The 18,190-nt window shown below is 39.7% G+C and overlaps 1 protein-coding gene across 9 annotated transcripts in view; it reads left to right on the forward strand.

The window, feature by feature from the left end:
• CARF (calcium responsive transcription factor) overlaps positions 1-18,190 on the forward strand; it is a 31,234-nt gene that overhangs the window by 7,471 nt on the left and 5,573 nt on the right. For 8 of the 9 annotated variants that reach the window (XM_074548281.1, XM_074548285.1, XM_074548286.1 and 5 more), the window contains 11 exons: positions 1,518-1,647; positions 2,034-2,118; positions 5,769-5,958; positions 8,153-8,273; positions 9,175-9,318; positions 9,741-9,974; positions 10,805-10,967; positions 11,960-12,035; positions 13,634-13,764; positions 14,754-15,117; positions 15,592-16,296. In XM_074548281.1, the coding sequence (XP_074404382.1) occupies positions 1,518-1,647; positions 2,034-2,118; positions 5,769-5,958; positions 8,153-8,273; positions 9,175-9,318; positions 9,741-9,974; positions 10,805-10,967; positions 11,960-12,035; positions 13,634-13,764; positions 14,754-15,117; positions 15,592-15,710 (1,757 nt within the window). In that variant the 3' untranslated portion in view covers positions 15,711-16,296. The remainder of the gene's footprint in view (positions 1-1,517; positions 1,648-2,033; positions 2,119-5,768; positions 5,959-8,152; positions 8,274-9,174; positions 9,319-9,740; positions 9,975-10,804; positions 10,968-11,959; positions 12,036-13,633; positions 13,765-14,753; positions 15,118-15,591; positions 16,297-18,190) is intronic. The other variant, XM_074548288.1, reaches the window with a different exon arrangement.

An 18,190-nucleotide genomic window follows, 5' to 3' on the forward strand; every position in this document is an offset into this window, starting at 1 on the left:
TTTTAAGCATGTGCTGAGATACACTGGAAGCCAAATTTTCAGGTTTTCTCTAGAAAATGGACATACTGAAATCTGAAAGCATTGATTATTTATCTGCAATCCTTGCTGGATGGCAGAATGCTGTGTACTAGGTTGCATTCACAGAGTGAGACTGAGAACGAGGTGGTCGCATTTTGTTAAACTCTCAGATGTTTTTTAAACTGTTTTTTCCTTCTCTCTATAAAGTTGTCAAGATTGGAGCACTGACTAAGTGTTCGTGTGGAATGATAGCTCAGAGAAAGAGTAGAGTCCTGGTGCTGGGTGAATAGAAGAAAGATTTGGCATTCAAGCAGTGATCTAGCTCTTTTCACTTAGGGTTGCAATATGTTTTCCTGACCTTGCATTGAAAGACTTGTTCCTACCCTAATGCTCAACCTTCCCTCTCTCTCCAGCTCTTTCAGGGGTAGAACCAGGTTTGATTACAGCAGAGTCTTACTCTACTTTAAAGCTGACTGGGAGCCGTTAGTTACAAAATAATTGCTGCTACTCTTTGTAAGCACTAAGTTGAAATACTAAATAGTAGTTTTGCATCTCCATTTTAGACAGTTGGGAAGACTTGCCAGCAGTTTACTGTGGAGGTAGAAGAGAAAGGAGAGTGGCCTGTCAGCTCCTGAGTTTCATTTGTCTGTGCATAGTGGTAATGCCAGAATGGTGCAGACTTCAGAGTGGCCTGTAGTGTCTTAAGGGCACGTCCCTGCAGGAGGAACCAGTGCTTTGAGCCAGAGTGGTGTTAATCCAAGTGCACACTTAGGAATCTTCTTATGGAGCTTTGTGTGGATCATTTCTGTACTGTGTCAATAGCTTACCACTCTCTCTGGATGAGGGAAAGAAGCTTTCATAACTGAAGGGCAAAAATCCCTCATCTAAAGAGAGACCTCATGTGTTTTTGTTGAGACCAAAATATTGAATGTCTGCTTTCACAGTTTTCCATTATGTTTTTGTTTAACTGTACACACAGGCTTCAATCTAAGAGCAGTTTTTGGCTTGTGGATTGCTCCCCATTACCAAGAAAGGCTAAAACATTTGTTCTAACAGCATGTCAGATTCAATTACAAGAGGCCTGTTTTTCTTGTTTAAGTGTTCTTTTCTAAGTACAAAGCAATATCATTACCTCATTTTTTCTTGTTTTAAAAGCAACCAGTATGTGACTTGCAGCTGAACTAAACACTTGTGCAATCCTGTATGAATTCCTGAAAGCAGAGTAATTTGCAAATTGCTCTGATTATTTACCTTCACAATTACCATAGTCCTTAAATATAAGCAGCCTTAGCAAGCGTGTCTTCATATGTGTGCCAGTGTGAGCACTGGAGCACATGGAGTGTGAGCACTGATTCACAACTATTAGACTACTTTATCATCTATAAAATTTCTTTCCTACATCAAAAGGCTTGCTTCAAATACAAAGTTTGATCATAGCTTGTTTTTCCCCATTCTATATTCAGTTATTAATCAGGAAGCTGCTTTTTTTTTTGGTAAAGATATTTCAGAAGAGAAGTGTGGTGATGGGAATCTGCAGACTGTGGTGGTGGCTTCCATAGCAGACAGTGCAAGCAGTTACATTCTACATCCACAGGCATCTCTCACTGTATCAAAAAAAACAACCACCAGGTAGGTCAGGGGTTAAAGGATGAACAATCACTTTGATGCAATGTTAGCACTGCCTTTTTTTCTTGCCATTTGTTTTTGCAATGGTTATCACAAAATTACCATGGAAAAGAGGTTATGAACACACAGTGTACTGAATGTTTGGAGGACTTGAATGTAGAAACCAGAGGGGTTTTTTAATACTTTTATTCACTGTAAGTTTTTTTAACAATGAAATAGAATATGAAAATGAAAACCACAGGTTTTTTAAGGCATGTTAAAACAATATCCATAGTTTGATCATATGCTCTAGGGTTATACATAATACACTGATTTGATCTTGCCTGTAGTTTAGATTAAGTTGTTGCTTTTCTGAATGTCTGTATAGACTTCTATTATTTTTTTTTCAGGGCAGTGGAAGATTCTTTTCCCATCCCTCTTCAGCCATTGCCACTAAATACGCCTGCATGGGCACGCCGTCTCAGGAACTGTGAGGTGGGTCACAAAGAATTCTGACAGAATGTTTTATCATCTACCTCTGAGACACTGTTCCTGTTCCTTGAAAGGAATAATTTATTGCTGTAGAGGTGTTCAAGCTTCTTGGTATATAGCACTGGTACTGCTAGCACAGTTAAACACATAAAATGCTATGAAATCCCTCTCTATTTTGAGAATTTTAGAATAACTTACCATCAACTGCTCCTGAATTAAAAGAAGTGGTGCTGAAAACCTGATACCTTGTAGTGCTGGGAAGAGCCATTATGTGCCACATGTTGTTCAACAGGGTTTGCTGTTGAATGACAGAGCAAACTTTGCTGACTTCTGCAACTGTCCATGTGGTTTGTGTTATCACATGGAAATCAAAATCCATGTGATTGGCCAGTGTCAAGTCTGAGGTGGGAAGTTTCTTGAGAGACCAGCTACCCCTTCCTCCCGCTGCCAGACTCTTCCTGACAGATGTTTATTTTACTTTCTCTTAATACTTTTTAAAAGAAAAGCTTTTAAATACTCCGTAGCTGCGTAATCTCTTTAGATATTTCTCCCTTTTTTTTTTTCTATTGGCTTGGCCACTGACAACTAGAAGTTGCAGTTTGAGGGACCTAGAAATTGAATTTCTTTCTGTGTCTGCTTAGAAACAATTTTAAAATTAAATATATTAATCTATTCCTTTTGTATTATGCCATTTATTTAATACAGGTGGTACCGTCCACTCTTATGTCCACATAAATATTAAGAAATCAGAAAATTCTTAGCTTGAATTCTTCCATGGTGGAGATACCATTTTTATAGAAACAGTTGCTTAAATCAGTTGGACAGTTAGTTCATAAAATTCACTGTGTTTTTAGCACTGTGTGGTAGATTCTTTCCTGTCTTAACATCCATGTGGCTTATCTGAATCATTTATAATTGCTATCATAGTATCAGAGGACTTAGGATCTGCTTTGTCTCTCTATTACAAGAAATTTCACCTACCGTGTTTAAAATTCACAGTGACATTTATAGAAAGGCTCTTCTTTTTAAAGAAAAGCAAATACAAATAGTGTCTATTTGAATATGTTCTGAGGACACAAACATCTCCCTCTGCTGTTCAGCAGAACTGTTGCCTGTATGCATTAATCCTCCCTGATCCACCAGAGAGTGCTGGGATGTATTGTGCCTTTTTTTGGGCGTAAGCTAGAGACACTGGGATTTTGAGGTGTCAATTCCCTTTCAGGTGTCAAAACGTTTTGTTACTAGTAACAGAATTGAAGGGTCCTGCTGAAATTTGGAGATCTAGTTTGGATATGTCAGCTCACAATTCCACTCTTTGAGTTGTCTGCCAGAATTGAAACAAGCTTAAAGCAGTATTGCAGTCTCTGTGACACACAAGGTGTCAGCAGGGGAAGCCACTGCTCTCCTAAGGCCAGTGACTCCTTGGACAGTGGGGACTGTGGGCAAACACAGAGCAGTAAAAGCTGGCTGCCTCGAAATGTTCAGCTTACACTTGCTGTGTCTGGACTGCAAAGTGCCTCTGTACCCTTTCCTCAAGGAAAACTGCAGTCTTGATGTGTGTACTCTAGGGTTAGCTTTTATGTACTTTGCTGAGGCAAGGCCAGGGGAGAAAGAAGGAATCACTCAATTTTTTGGCTTGAACCTTGGAGTTAAAGGGCTGAAGAGTATGTGATTGCATCAAGGTAATTACATTGTTGCAGAGTTAATTAAAACAGTTTCTTTTAAAAACTTGTATTTAGTTTTCAGTGGTCTGATCAGAATGCATTTCCTGCATGTATCAGCCTACTGAAATAAAATGTAATTAAAACTGCATTAATTAACCATACAATTAAATTTAAAACTACATTAATTAACCACTATTTGTCTGAGGAAGGTACTCTTGTTTGTCCATTTTTTTCCTACTTGTGAAGGCTGTAGAAAGCAGGGATCTTACGTGCTGTATGGTTTTCTTCTTGTCCTCCTCCTCCCCTTCCACCAGTTTAGGGAAAATGATCTAACTTGGGCAAAAGCCAGAATAGGAGATAGTTGTTTAACTGTTTTTGCTACTTTTCTGGCACAACAGTTTTGTCAGTCTTCTCATCTTTCTAGAATAAAGTCAGTGACCTATTTTTAGTGACAGGTATAAGGTATGCATAAAAAAAACCCAGCAGGTTTTGCAGCATTTATTATGTGCAGTGGTGCTGTAATCCCTCCTCTGAAACGCAACATCCCAGACTTCTGGAAAGAAAGAAGTTCTGGTACTTCTCAGGCTGCTTTCCTTCTCCTGAATTTTTCAGATCAAGTTTTGTTCAGAAGTATTATTTATAACTTCCAGTGAAACAATTGCCACCGTCTCTTGCTCCCACAGGCGTGTGAGTGCAGCCTGTGCAGACATGGTGAGCTGCTGCAGCAGTGCCTGCAGAGCAGTGAGCTCTGAGGTGTGAGCAGCTTGTGTCCCAGCGACTCCCACCCACTGCACACACAGCCCTCCGTGTCTGGTGTCTGCCCTCGCGCCAGCAGCAGCACTGTGCTGGCCCACTTCATTCACAAGGTCGTCGCTGGTTCATTGTTGACTTCAGGTCTTGCTAACCACAGACATTCTGTTTTTCTTAGATGAGTGTGAGGCAGGTTTTAAGCAGTTGTTGCTAAGGAATCTGTTGATAACCTTGGAGAGACACTGTTGCTCTTTTGCTGTCAGTATTATTTAAACATCTAGCTGTTCTGTCAGTGAAGGTGGCAAATCAATCAGACCTTAGTAGTCATTCACCATGTGTTTTTCCTGCTGTTAACACTTTAAGACTGAGCTGGCAAACTACTCTGGCTGTTACAGCTACTTGGCCAGCCTGGCCCTCTGCTGCATATGAAAAGAAGCAAGCGTTGCATTCTGAGTTTGGATGAAAAGTTCTTCTCTGTTCCAGTAATTTTGTTGCTTGTTGGCTGGCCTTGGCATACCAGCACCAAACCAACTGCGATGGAACTGAGTAGCTGGAGTAGGAACTACTGAGTAGCTGGATAACTTCTTTGAGTCAAGTTAGATGCAATTTTTGTGGAGTTGCCCTGACATTAGCAGAGTTAATGAAACCATCCTCGGTTTGCACATGGCAAATCTGGTATAGTAGGTTTCTGTGTAATGCTGAGAAATCAAGAGTGCCTCGAAGACTGGGAGGGATGTTGTGTAAGACATTCATTTCAGACTTAGTGCACTAAGTAGGTGAGACAGTTACTGGTGGTATGGGCAGGTGCAGTGTGTGTTGCAGTAGATGCAGAGACAATTATTAGTGATTCAGAGCTCTATGGCAGTCAAGTGAAAACCTTAATCTAATACTAATTTGTCTAGTCAGTGACTGCAACAGAAGTATGTGTTGGTGGTAAATTACAGGAGTTAAGTTGTCCTCTGGAAATCAGAGTTGACAGTGACTGTAGCCTTTTTAGGGGCTCTTGGTGTTCTCAGGGTCTTGAATGACTGACAAACTCCTGACCTCAGTGGGGATTGCTCTTCTGTTAGATCCTATGATAAATCTCTTTATGAGGATACTACTGTGGGGACAAAAAACATGGAGTGCCAAAAATCTGGGCCTGTGTTCTCACCTGCCGGAGTCCCCGAGTGCTTTCACGTGTAGGGTTAGCAGTCAGCTGGGTGAATAACGCTGTTGTTTCCCGTCCTTTCCCCGCAGAGAATTGGGGACTCGTACCGCGGCTATTGCGTGAGCGAGGCAGAGCTAGAGAGCGTCCTGGCGCTGCACAAGCAGCAGACTCAGAGCGTGTGGGGCACGCGCCAGTCTCCGAGCCCCGCCAAGCCCGCCACACGCTTGATGTGGAAATCCCAGTATGTCCCATATGATGGGATCCCCTTTGTCAATGCAGGTAACTAACTTTTGTTTTAATAACTACTTGCAAAATTTCAACATCAGCTCCCAGCTGGCCGCAAAGAAGAATCTTTATGTTGTTCCTTAGTTCTGATAAGGTCAAGACACAAACAGAAAAAAAGGAGCAGCTTGCACACTGCTGTGAGAGTCTGAAGGAGGTTGTTTCCTTTTTTATGTTTTGCTGTGATTATTTCCTTTTGTTCTTTAGAGATTAGCTAAGTACCACTTGATGTGAGTTCTTGTGATGAGGTCTTTAGAGAGAGGTCTCATTTGCTCTATTAGGACCTGAAAGTTCTTGTAAGGGTAAGAGCTTGTTCGATTATTCTTGCCTAACTTGAAGATCTTTAGAAGAGTTGCATAAGAGTCAATAAACTATTTAAATTGCAAACATTACAGTAATAAATAAATAAATTCAAAATGCCAAACAAACAAGCAAGATAATCATCAACAGACCTCAGCAGAGAGACTTTTAGCATTTGGGGTTCTTTTTGAAATGTTCATGCAGACTTCACAGCTTGGTAGTTACATATTTAGCTCATGTAGTACATATGTGAAATTGCCAAGAGTTTAATTTGGATATAAAATGAATGGGCTTTACTTGCTACATGTAAGAGAGAAAATGAGTGACAGGAATGTAAGTTATGTTTGGGGTTTTTCCTTTTTTTTCCCCTGAAAGTTACTGGAAATAGGAAATGTTAGCACCAGTTTTAAACCTTCAGCCATAAACTGTGAGGTAAAAGAAAACTAAGAAATAAAATCAAAGCTACTTACTCTTTTTTTTCCCCAACATGTGTATGAGACATCTTTAGTTTCATCTAGATCATTTGGTATCTTATGGAAACACATTATGTTGCTTTTATATAATACTTCAGAAGTTTCTGGGTATATCACTTGTGGCATAGGCAGTTCCTTGCCTGCATACTTGAGTACACAAACTATAAATAACATATAACTAAACATGATGTGGAAGAAATTTGGAAGATGTTCCTTTCTTGACCACTTTAATGCTTTGCTTGTCAATCCCTTTTGTTAGAGTTCTGACTGGAAGAAGTCACTTAATTTGAATTTAGAGCAAAGCAGTATTTGTTTGAGCCTGTCTGGTTTTGTATGGGTGTACTGTGCTGAAACTGTTATTTAGCAGTTAAGATTTCTTAACTGCAAGGCTGAGCTTTTATGGGACAGCATGGTCTGAAGTGTTGATTTAAGCCAAGAGGCTGGAAATGTCTGCTGACCTTGTCTCATGGTTTGACCCCAGCTGGAAATCACCACAGAGCTGCTCACGCATTCCCCCAGTGGGATGGGGAGAGAATTGAAAAGGTAAAATTGAGAAAACTCATGAGCTGAGATAGGAACTGTTGTAAAAGGTAAAGGAAAATACACACACACACAATCAAAGCAAAGTAAGGAATTCATTCACAGCTTCCCATCCCCAGGACAGCATTTGTAACAGTTACTTGGGAAGACAAACACTCTAACTTTGAATGTCCCCCCCTTCCTCCTGCTTCCCTCAGTTCCATATGCTGCACATGATGCCGCATGACATGGAATATGATTTGGTCATTTTGGGTCATCAGCTGTCCCAGCTGTGTCCTGTCCCAGTTTCTTGTGTCCCTCAGCCCCCTCATTGGTGGGGTGGGGTGAGAGGCAGAAAAGACCTTGACTCTGTGTAAGCCCTGCTCTGCAGTAACTAAACACCCCTGTGTTATCAGCACTGCTTCCAGCACAAATCCAAAACACAGCTTCACTCTGGTTACTGGGAAGAAAGTTAACTCTATCCCAGCCAAAACCATCACACCTTTGATTTCCTCTGGGGATTTTCTCTGTTGTTTTGGGGGTTCTGCTTTTTATGTTTATTACCAGTACTGTGCTCCTTTGATAGCTTGCAAGACTTCTGATCTTACAAAGTACTGGTGCTCTCCAGGGCAAAGTCCAATATTTTGCCTCACATATTTGAGGAGTGCTGTGAGGTGTAATAAGTTTGAGAAATGGTTTAAAGTGCTTTGTGTTCTTACATGCTGGGAGAGAAGCATTTGCATTGTGTTTGCTTGGTGTACCTGAGGGTTCTGCCTTCTGAAGAGTCTGATGGCAAACAGAAATGACTGCTTCAGAACTCTCATGTCTTGTGTAGTTAGTATTTTACTGTAATGAATTAAGTGGTTCCTTGAACAGAGCGCATTACTTTCTGTTTCCAGGAAGCAGAGCCATTGTAATGGAGTGCCAATATGGGCCAAGGAGGAAAGGATTTCAGCCCAAAAAAGCTGGTGAGCAGGAAAGCACCTCTAGCCAGCTGTACAAAGCCACTTGTCCAGCAAGGTAAGAATTATATATAAAGCTGTAAGAGTGACTGAGCATCCTAGGAAAGCATTCTTTCTGTGAGCCATGACAGAGCACTGGTTTGGGATGGTAGCTGATACTCACAGCTCTTGTAGCTCTTTTGCTTTATCTCCTTGATAATTTGTGGTCGATACTCTTGTAGAGGTAAGGAGGAAATGCGGTCCTGTCTGACTGAATAAGTCTGAAATTTGATAGGTTCTCTGTATGCAAAGTAGCAATACATCACTCTATGAAATACAAGTGGGATTCATTATCTACCTGAGCATTCACAAGTTATTGTGGTTTCCTTTGGTGACTATTTCTGCTTCTAAAACTTTGTCATCTTATTTGTTGTTTCTTCAGGCTTTTAATTGCACTGATATCAGTCAATCATCCTAATTTAGCACATGTCCTGTGTGCTGAAAGAGTTACAGTTCTTCCTGTTCACTAGGGATTTTCTCGTTCTTCAACACGAATGGTTTTTTTCCTCACCCTTCAGCATTCTCCTGGGTGCTTGTTCAGTGTTCCCTGAGCTAAGAGTGTGCTTGATGATAGTTGCAGCTAGGTCTGTATGTGCTCAATTCTGCATAGCTGGGTGAACTGCAGCCTGTTTCACAATTGGTGTTGTGCTTTTACTATAGTGAGGGACGAGGGCTTTTGCTGAGGAGTAAAATCACTCTGGCTGAGTGGCTTCCAGACCAGAAGTGTGTCTGTCAGCATCCATACCTATTAATGTATCCTTAAGAATTTGAAGTTCTTTTAGAGACTCCTCACACCTGACATCACTCTGCTTGAACTTTTTCTATATTAATGCCTGATATGAAGTAAGTGGGATTTTTGCCTTTCCCTTCCCAAGGACAAAGTATACTGATGGAGAATTTTTTTTATTCCTCCTTGGAAGGATCTATATTAAAAAGGTCCAAAAGTTTCCAGAATACAGGGTTCCTACTGACCCTAAAATTGACAAGAAAATCATAAGAATGGAGCAGGAGAAAGCATTCAACATGCTGAAGAAGAACTTGATAGATGCTGGTGGTGTCCTCAGGTGAAACTTCCACTTTTTCCTTTATTTTCACAAATGAAGCCGAAAAGAGCAGTATTTTACTTGATTTTTTTTTTACTTAGTCACTTGTTAATAGTAAAAAAATCCACAATGTCTTTAAGACTTCTGTGGCAGTGAAGTATTAATTTGGTAAATGTGTTAAGCACTAAGCTAAGGAACTTCAGCAGGTGTTTCCATGCAGGATATTGATAGAAATAGTTGTCTTGTTTTAGGGTTGATCTAGTTTGTTTTGCATTGAAAGGTATGAAAAGGCCCCAAGTTCTGAAAGACATCTTCTTGCTCAGGGGCTGTAAAAACTTGTCACACTGACTAGGTTGTTGGTAGTCCTCAGACTGTTCCCCCAAGACACTAATTTATTGCCTTTGTTTGAGAATTGTGTGTATAACCTCTCTCCTTCTTGCTAGGTGGTATGTACAGTTACCTACTCAGCAAGCCCACCAATATCATGAGATGGAAACTTCCTGCCTCCCTCCTTCACCATCCCATCTTTCCATGTCTTCTCCTGAGGAGGAGGAGGAGGTCATTAGGGATGAGAACAGTACTCTGCCTTCTCGACTTCATCCTCAAGTGGCAGACAAGATCCGAGAGCTGGTGTCTCAGGGAGTGGAGCAGGTCTATGCAGTGAGGAAGCAGCTGAGGTACAGAACTGTCTGCAGTGCTCAGTCCATAGTGCTGTATCTACTTCTGTAATTGATTCATTTGCTTTGCAGCTAAAGAGCAATGCTGGTGTGTTACTGAATCTAATTCCCAGATATCATAAGTCTGTTTTTCCCTACTTTTGATATCTTTTCATATCATTGTAGATAGCCTCCTGTAAGAGCTGCTGTACTCTAAAGTTACTTGAATAAATGCTCAGAGCACACACAAGGGAGAACAAGGGAGGGACAAGGGACAGCAGTCAGTGGAGGTGCCTGAGCACTTCCCTGGGCACCCTTGAGTGCTGCAGTGAGCAGCAAAATCCAAGGGACATGAAGGATGCCCTGAGCTATGGGCAGAGCTGCATCATCAGCTCTGGATATTCACACACAACAGTGGAGTAATTTATGCCAAGGCAGGGGAGAATTTACATCTCTCTCACCTAAGGAAATACCTTTGCTTCAGCCTAAAACTCAGTAAATTTCTCACTAGAGACCACCTTCCCCTCTCCAGGGGGAATCTGCTCACTCTGACTTTTCCACAGTTTTTTCTCATTCCTCAGGAGTATCTGGCATTTATGAAGGCCTCAGGAAGACAACAACATGGAATTACATGGAGTATAAACATCTGAGTAACCAAAGGGAAAAAAAATGGGGGTTTTAAATTCCAAATTCTGTAGCCAATGCACAAAGAACTGTCTCAGTAGATCATCTAGCTTGCTTTTGTCTTGTCATTGCAACAATGGGAGGGAGAAGGTAACAGGGTCTCTTAACAGCAGGAAATAGTGGAATATATTTAAGTATGGTAATAAATGTCCTTTAACATATGACAGAAAGTATGTGGAAAGAGAATTGTTCACACCTGATGAAGTGCCAGAAAGACATAACCTGTCCTTCTTCCCCACTGTGAATGACATCAAGAACCACATTCATGAAGTGCAGAAGTCCCTAAGGAATGGAGAGATGGTGTATAATTCAGAAAGTATCCCAGCAACAGTATGTTGACCTTTGTGTATCTTTTTTATTTTTGGAGTTAAATACTGGAAATCTTAATTTTTACCACTTAGCTGTATTTCATCCAAAATTTTCTGTGACTTTATATTTCCAGCAGAAATATTTTAGTGGAATTTGTGGCTGAGTAAGACTGGATTAAATGTGAATAAAATCTTCTGACCTTATTTAGTATTTATCTTATCAGCAGTAGATTCCTGTTAGTTGGTTGACAAATGACACCATATTAGTACTTCTTGATGACTGCGTGAACTGGAAGCCATTGGTGTAGAAAAATTGACACGTGGCATACAATTTCATTCATGGCTTTGTCACTGCCTATGTTTTGAAGTAGTTACTACTACTTTTCAGTAGCTGAAATAGTGGGGGTGAAGTGTGTCTCAGATGCTGTCTAAATTAGGACTTAATAAACATTTTGAATGTGTTAATAGTAATAAATGCACTTTATAGTAAGTGCAGTGAGGTTGGAGTTGCATCTTCTGAATGCTCAGTAACTGTTAAACCTTGTTCCTTAATTTTCTTCCATGTATTGAGTATTAAAGAGTACACAGTGATCCTAACTTTCCCAGTTATGAGACTAACTGCTAAGAAATGGCTGATTTAAAATCAGCTTTGACAAACAGCACTGTTAAATCATGCTGTGTCATCAGTCTTTTCCCTCTCCCTACACTGGTGTAGCCCAGGTGAATGAGTGTACTTGTTAGATAGCCAAATGGTTTCACTATTTTATATTTTAAAATCTGTTAAACTCTTAAGAGCAGATAAAGCAGATAATCTTCCTGATACACACTGCGTGTTTAAAAATCTTTTACAGTACTTTTTTTTTTTTGTGAATCTAGAGGTCCTAAAATGCCTAATTATAAAGAAGTAAGAAAATGTAGTTTTAGACACTGTTTTCTTATCAGTCCTGTATTGAGCCTGTGTTCCTGTAGACAAGCTTGCACCCTTTCTGAGAACTGAGTTCTTTTTTCTTTCAGCTGCAATGGAGCACAGACAGTGGGAATGTCCTCACAGAAACAGTGACGGTCGCGTTTGCCTCAGCACCTTCCGATGGTAGGACTGCACGTGTAACCTGTGTCTCCAAATGTCTTTATTAGCTGTGTCACCCAAGTTCATTTTCCTTCCCAGGAGGTTGCTGTCATGTCCTGTCACTCAGGTCAACTTAAGAAGGATTATTTTGCCATAACTTTTTTGGTTTACTTTTTTTTTTATTTGACTGCATGTGTGGAAAAATAGGCGTAGTCATGATGGTGTTGGCAGAAGTATTAAAATTATAAATTTGGCTTTTATTTAGCATCTTCAAGCAAACAAAAAATTTAGTGAACTTTTATATGAACTGTATACATATTTGTTTTCACTTCAACATATATGTATGTACACAAATATGTTTTAATATACATATTTGTTTTAATTTCAACTTGTGCCAAGTGGAGACAACTGTACATTTAAGAAATCAGGCAGTAACAGAACTTGTTTGTGCAGAACTCCCTATCTCCATGTGATACAATTTTCTTTGTAGCATGTAGAGATTTGAACTATTACCTTTTTTCCCAGGGGTGTCACTGTAGAATACAACCCAGGGAGAGAACTATCTCTTCCTGCATGTGAACATTCACGTATACATATGGGATCTCTGTATAATATTCAGAATAGTCTAAATATTTGAAGTACTTGTGTTCAAGAAGATTTATAGGTTTGTATGTGTCTTCTGGTCAGTTGTGATAGTTAAGAGAGTGCAGATCATTATATATGTTGAAAAACCTACCTCCACTCAGATTGCTGGAAATTTTTCCTGTGATTTTCTGATAGAAAATCTTTTGCAACTGATGATTTTCAAATTTTGGCATTCACCAGACTAATCTGCATTCACAGGGCAAGTTCCTCTATTACCTCCATAACAGTGGAACTAAGAAATAAGAAGCCGAGCACTGTCTGCCTGTGTCTGCATAAAGCTTAACCAAAATGTTCTGGGTGGCTCAAATAGGAATGATCTCATGAGAAGTTTTCTTGCAGAAATTGTTATAAGCAAATCTCAGTTTTTGCAAAACTTCAGGAAATTAGGTGCATCATTCTTGCATTAAATAAGAATTTTGAGGATATTATATAATCTGTAGGCTGAAAGACATCCAGATAAATGGACTTTAGATGATATTGCATAGAAGTTAATGCTGATTTCACAAAGATGGGAAGGGAGTGGTGAGACATTGAAAATTTCCTGTATAGGTCTTTATTTTGAAAGACAACGCTTTCTTTTGATACCTGTGTGTTTCTAAGCCCTTACTCAGGTATAGTTATTGTCAAATTATTTGCTGCTGTGCTAGAAATGTTTGAGATTTTATGTTATGACTACAAATTCAAAGCACAGTGTATGGTGCAATTACTTTGCTCTCAAGGACAGATTTATTGGTGCCTCTGGTTTTTGCTTTGTACAGATACATACAAATTTCCTGCATTATTGTCTTTTTGTCATACTCAGTCTTCTTTCTTTAGCAACCAAGCTCTGCAAAGGGAACAGCATATGTGTATGGATATGTATGTCTTCTGTATATCTGTATTGAGATTGAAGGGAATTTGGTTCACAGTGGAGGCTTTTATTAAACAGGAAGAAGAGATTTGTCATAACTGTCTGCTTCCTCACTTTGGCACCACAGGGAGCTCAGGAGTCGAGTCAGTCATCACCAAAGCAGAATCCAACCAGAGCGGGGAGTCCTTGGTACCAGAAACAGCTCAGCTGCTGTCTTCACTCTCCTCACTTCAGCCCAAGATATTTGCACAGCTTCAGGTACAGTCAGGTCATGTACAGAACATCAAACATGCTGTGTTGGAGGCAAGCTAGAACAGCATGTTCGCTCTCAGCAGATCCCAAACATAGCTGGGTAACACGCACTTGGAAGTAGCTGTCAGCTCTTACTCTGGTTACTCTTGCATGTCACATTTACCAGGTAGCTGTGGTGCAGGGGATCCCACTACCATCTCTTGGCACTTTGAAGTTAGGGTCTCCTGTGAAGGCAAAACCAAGAGGATAAAAGCAGTGGGTTTCTACCTCAAACCAAGTTCATTTTCCACGGTCCAGTCATTTCATAATGAAAATGCTGCAAAACTGAAGGGAGATAAGACAATCTTGTTTATTCCTTTTAAATCCTTCTCCAGCTCTTAAGAAAATATCTTAAAATCCTGAAACTGCTGCTAGCTCAGAGCTGTAAACATGCAGGTTGAAAGGCTGGAGAGGGAGGGAAAAGAATGTCATGCTAAAAGAGCTTCTTTTAAAGCTCATCTCCCTTCAAAGCTGGCTCTCTTATCCCTCTTCCTTAACTACTTTGAAAATCTGCCTTCATATCTCCTGAACCCCAACAAAATGCAGTATTTTTTCCCTAGAAAAATGATCTGTAGTAAGATTCTGTTCTACTTGCTGTTTCTTCTCTTTCTGAGGACAGCCTGACTCCATCTCACATCATTTTATTTAAAGCAGTGTGCTTAGCTTGTAGTACCCACCTCTTGTGGGAATGGACAGTACTGGGGAATGATCTGAAACTGAACATCAATCCAAAATTAGAACTTTATGGTCAGAAGCAATTTTCTAAATGGTGCTGGATTCCATTGTCCTAATTGTTTTCAAGTACATTTTGAGCCTAGAGTTGCTGGGATTGAGTGTTCAGAAGAGTTAATGAGTAGGAGGAAGTCAGAAGCCACCTAGGCAATACATGCTGTTAAATGCAAACTCCTTCTGTTGTAACTACTGCTAGGTTGGTACTTCTGCCTTCTCTTCCACAGGGATTACAGCTGCAGTCAGCATTTACCTCGACAAACGGATCAACAGCCCTGCTAGCTGTAAATAACCATTCCCCTCCCAGCCCTGCAGGTCTCCTGGATTCCCTGGGGGGTGCAGTAGGCAGCCATTCTCTAGCACTGGCTCAGGGCCACACTCTGCAAGGTGCTGGCCTGACACAAGAATGTGCTGCTGTGCCTGCTTTTGGGGCTCTGCCTGCCTCTGATCAGAGTCTGCTTGCCATGGGCCAGCTGGTGCCAGCTGAAGGGGTGGATGACTCCAGAAGCCTGGAAGGAGGAGTGCAGCAGATTCTCTTGGGAGATGCGCAGACTATCCCAGTACGGATTGTGGACAGCCAGCCAGCACTTAGTAAGTTGTAGTTTTCTCAATAATATGTCAATAATAGAATAGAGAAAATACAGTGGATTTTGTTCTGCGTGTCTTGAAGAAAGGAGACAAATGTGTTGATAGTGGGGAACTCCAAGAGAGACTTCTTTCAGACAATTCTAACTAGTTTTTTTATTTTTCTGTGGGAAAGGGGAAAGATGTTTTTTGTGAAAGGGATTTTATATCTCCAAACATTTAAATTTTTTTTATAAATTGGTTTAAATATTGTTACTTGAGGGGAGCCTTACTGGAGCAAGTTCATGTCATCTTGCAATGCTTTAGAGCACAGTAGGTGACATAACTGGCTATCAAGCTAAAAAGCAGTAAACTTCATATATGCCTTAACTATTAGCTTGAGTTCCTGAAATATTTTTCCTTTAAATGCACAGTTACTGGGGCTAAAGCGTTGTCAATGGAGTTAAAACTTCAGTGTTTGATTTTTGTTTTGTTTTTAAGCTGAAGAAAATACAGAGGGTGTTGTTACTTGTGTGAGCCAAGTTAAACAAGAACCAAGAGAGAAAGCATTGTCTGTGGAAACAGATAAAATCAGAGACTGCCACAGTTCTTCACCATAGTTCTTCACCTTCACCCGTGAAGCCTGGAAGGATTTTCAAATTGGAGAACTCTAAATGTCTTGGAAGGAAAGGCAGGTGCTCTCAAAGTACTGCCATTCTTTTTTAATTTCTATGTGACTTTCAGAATAAGCATATTTTAGAGTACTTCTGACAGAAAGCTGTTTTGCTTGGACTGATGAGGCTCACTGCCAACTCCAGGTCATTCCGTTGCCCCATGGAACACCACCTCTCTCTTCTGTTTCAAGTTTTGAGTAATTTGAATTCTATCCAAATGGCCATTTTGTTCATTGTTTCTGAAGGTCTTCCACAATTTAATTCCTTAGCTTTAGAATGTGGATCACAATGCTGGGTTCACATTTTCTGCTTGAAACCCTTGACTTTTATTGTACTACAGAGACCATAGAATCTGTCAGCTCCAAGATCACAGAATCCAACAGCAAAGTGGATCAGTATGGTAATGGTTTTGTGACAAAAGGAAGGTCCAGGATGCTAAACTTCAAAGTGATAAAGGACATGGATGCTTAAGAAAATGCAACTTTGACCTGATCATAATGTTAATGGTGTGAAGATCAAGGAGAGGAGAAAGGTGAGGTTTCCAGGTGAACATAAGGTTGTATGATAAAGAAAAGTGTGTGAATTGTAACAGTGAATGTTTTTGACTTGACACCTTTGAACTTAAGTTCTGGCTTTATAATGAGGTTCATTGATGCATGCAGCCTTCCTTTGCAGCGGTACTGTAATTGCAGTTGGTCATAACAACTAAATGTAGGAGTCTTTCTCATGGAAAATGATTGATGCTGCCATTTCAGCTTATCTACCTCTTTCTTTGTGCACTTGAAGCTATCAGCTCAGACAAAAGTGATTTAAGCTGCTGTTGTTTGGTATGTAGGGCTTGTGGATACATTCCTAACAAAGAGAAGCCCAAGCAAACAAAGGAAGCAATCAAAGCACTATGTCCAAGTATGCTGTCACCACAACATTCTGAAAATAAACTAATCTTTTTCAAAGGTGACATATTCTAAGACTTATGTGGTCTGTACAATTCAAATAATTACCAGGAATCTTTAGAAAATAAAATGTGATAAAAATTAAAGTTTAGTAATATTTGAGGTAAAGCCATAGTAAGTGACAAGCACTGAGCTGTGTAATGTAACAGACATTTAGAAAAAAAAATCACACCTACAAATAACTTGGAATCAATTTAAAGCTGTAAATGAAGTAAAAATGATAACAACATAGACATCAAGTTAAGCAATTGCATTGTTTGCTTCAGATGTTGAATTCCTAGAGCAGCATTCAGAGTAGTTTCTATACAGCAATAGGAGCCTTTTTGTTATTAGTTCCTGCTAACTAGTTGAGAGCTTGATCATAAAATAGGGGGCTTTTTCTGCATGCTGTGGAAGAATCCAGTGTGAGGATTCTCTCTTTTTCAGACTTGAAAACAAGCAAACAAATAACCCCAGGGAAATTTATTAGTTCATTTATGTGGAGAAGAAAGCGTTGTGAGTATTATATGAACCAAAATATTAACATTTTAAAATTGTTACTTTACCTTGCATTCAAGCATTCACAAACATCTTCTAAACAGTGGCGATTTAAAATTATTTTTTCATTTTATTTAAAGCTTAAACTTTCAAAAGCCTTACATTGAACTTGAGTTCCAAATGCTTTTATATGCAAAATCTGTTAGGTGCTGTATCTCAGTCTTAACATATATCAACTTCTCTGAGGCTAACTAACATTATAAATATTATTTGTTTAAAGCTAATGTTTCTGGGTTAGGTCCCATTAGAATTTTCCAACAGGATTATGTTCTTATTAAACAAGAGCCAGTATTATCAGGCAAGTGCATTAAAAAAAAATCTCCATTTTTTCGGAGCCTCTAATATTTAGTATCTACACTGACTTGTTTTATGGTATGCTTTACTCATTCCTAGGTAGGAAAAATCCCACAAGATTCACCTGTGGCACTTATTTATTTGGTTGGTGTTTTTAATCTTGCCTTATTTGTTTGTTGGTGGTTTTTTTGGTAGGTCGATTTGCTAATTGCCAAAATATCTCCCAGATGGAAGTTGTCTGCTGCAGTGTTAGTTGTGGAGCACTCACTCTGCAGTCCCCTTCTCTTTTCCAGCTCAAAAACTGCATACCAGAATGGGTACCTCCTTCTGTGCTGCTGTGTTCAATAATTCCATTGTGGCCAGCTTTTCTTAAAGTTTAAACTATTGCATTCCAACCTATATTCTCTTTCCCTATATTGCTCTTTTTTTGAGAATTTTTCCTCATTGTTGAGAATCCTTCTTTTCAAAAGAAGAAAATTACAGCTAAAGATTACCAGCAAGAGGTTATTTCCATTTTAGTTCTCTTCTAAGCAGACAATACATTTGTGATTGGAGTAAAAGCTTAAGGAAAGTCAAGTTATATTTCCATCAGTTTTTGCTTAGTTCCCTCATTAACAGTTCTGGTTTGTGCAGTTCTTTCCA

This window comes from Zonotrichia albicollis, chromosome 10 (assembly GCF_047830755.1).
Source record: "Zonotrichia albicollis isolate bZonAlb1 chromosome 10, bZonAlb1.hap1, whole genome shotgun sequence".
Taxonomy (NCBI): Eukaryota; Metazoa; Chordata; class Aves; order Passeriformes; family Passerellidae; genus Zonotrichia; species Zonotrichia albicollis.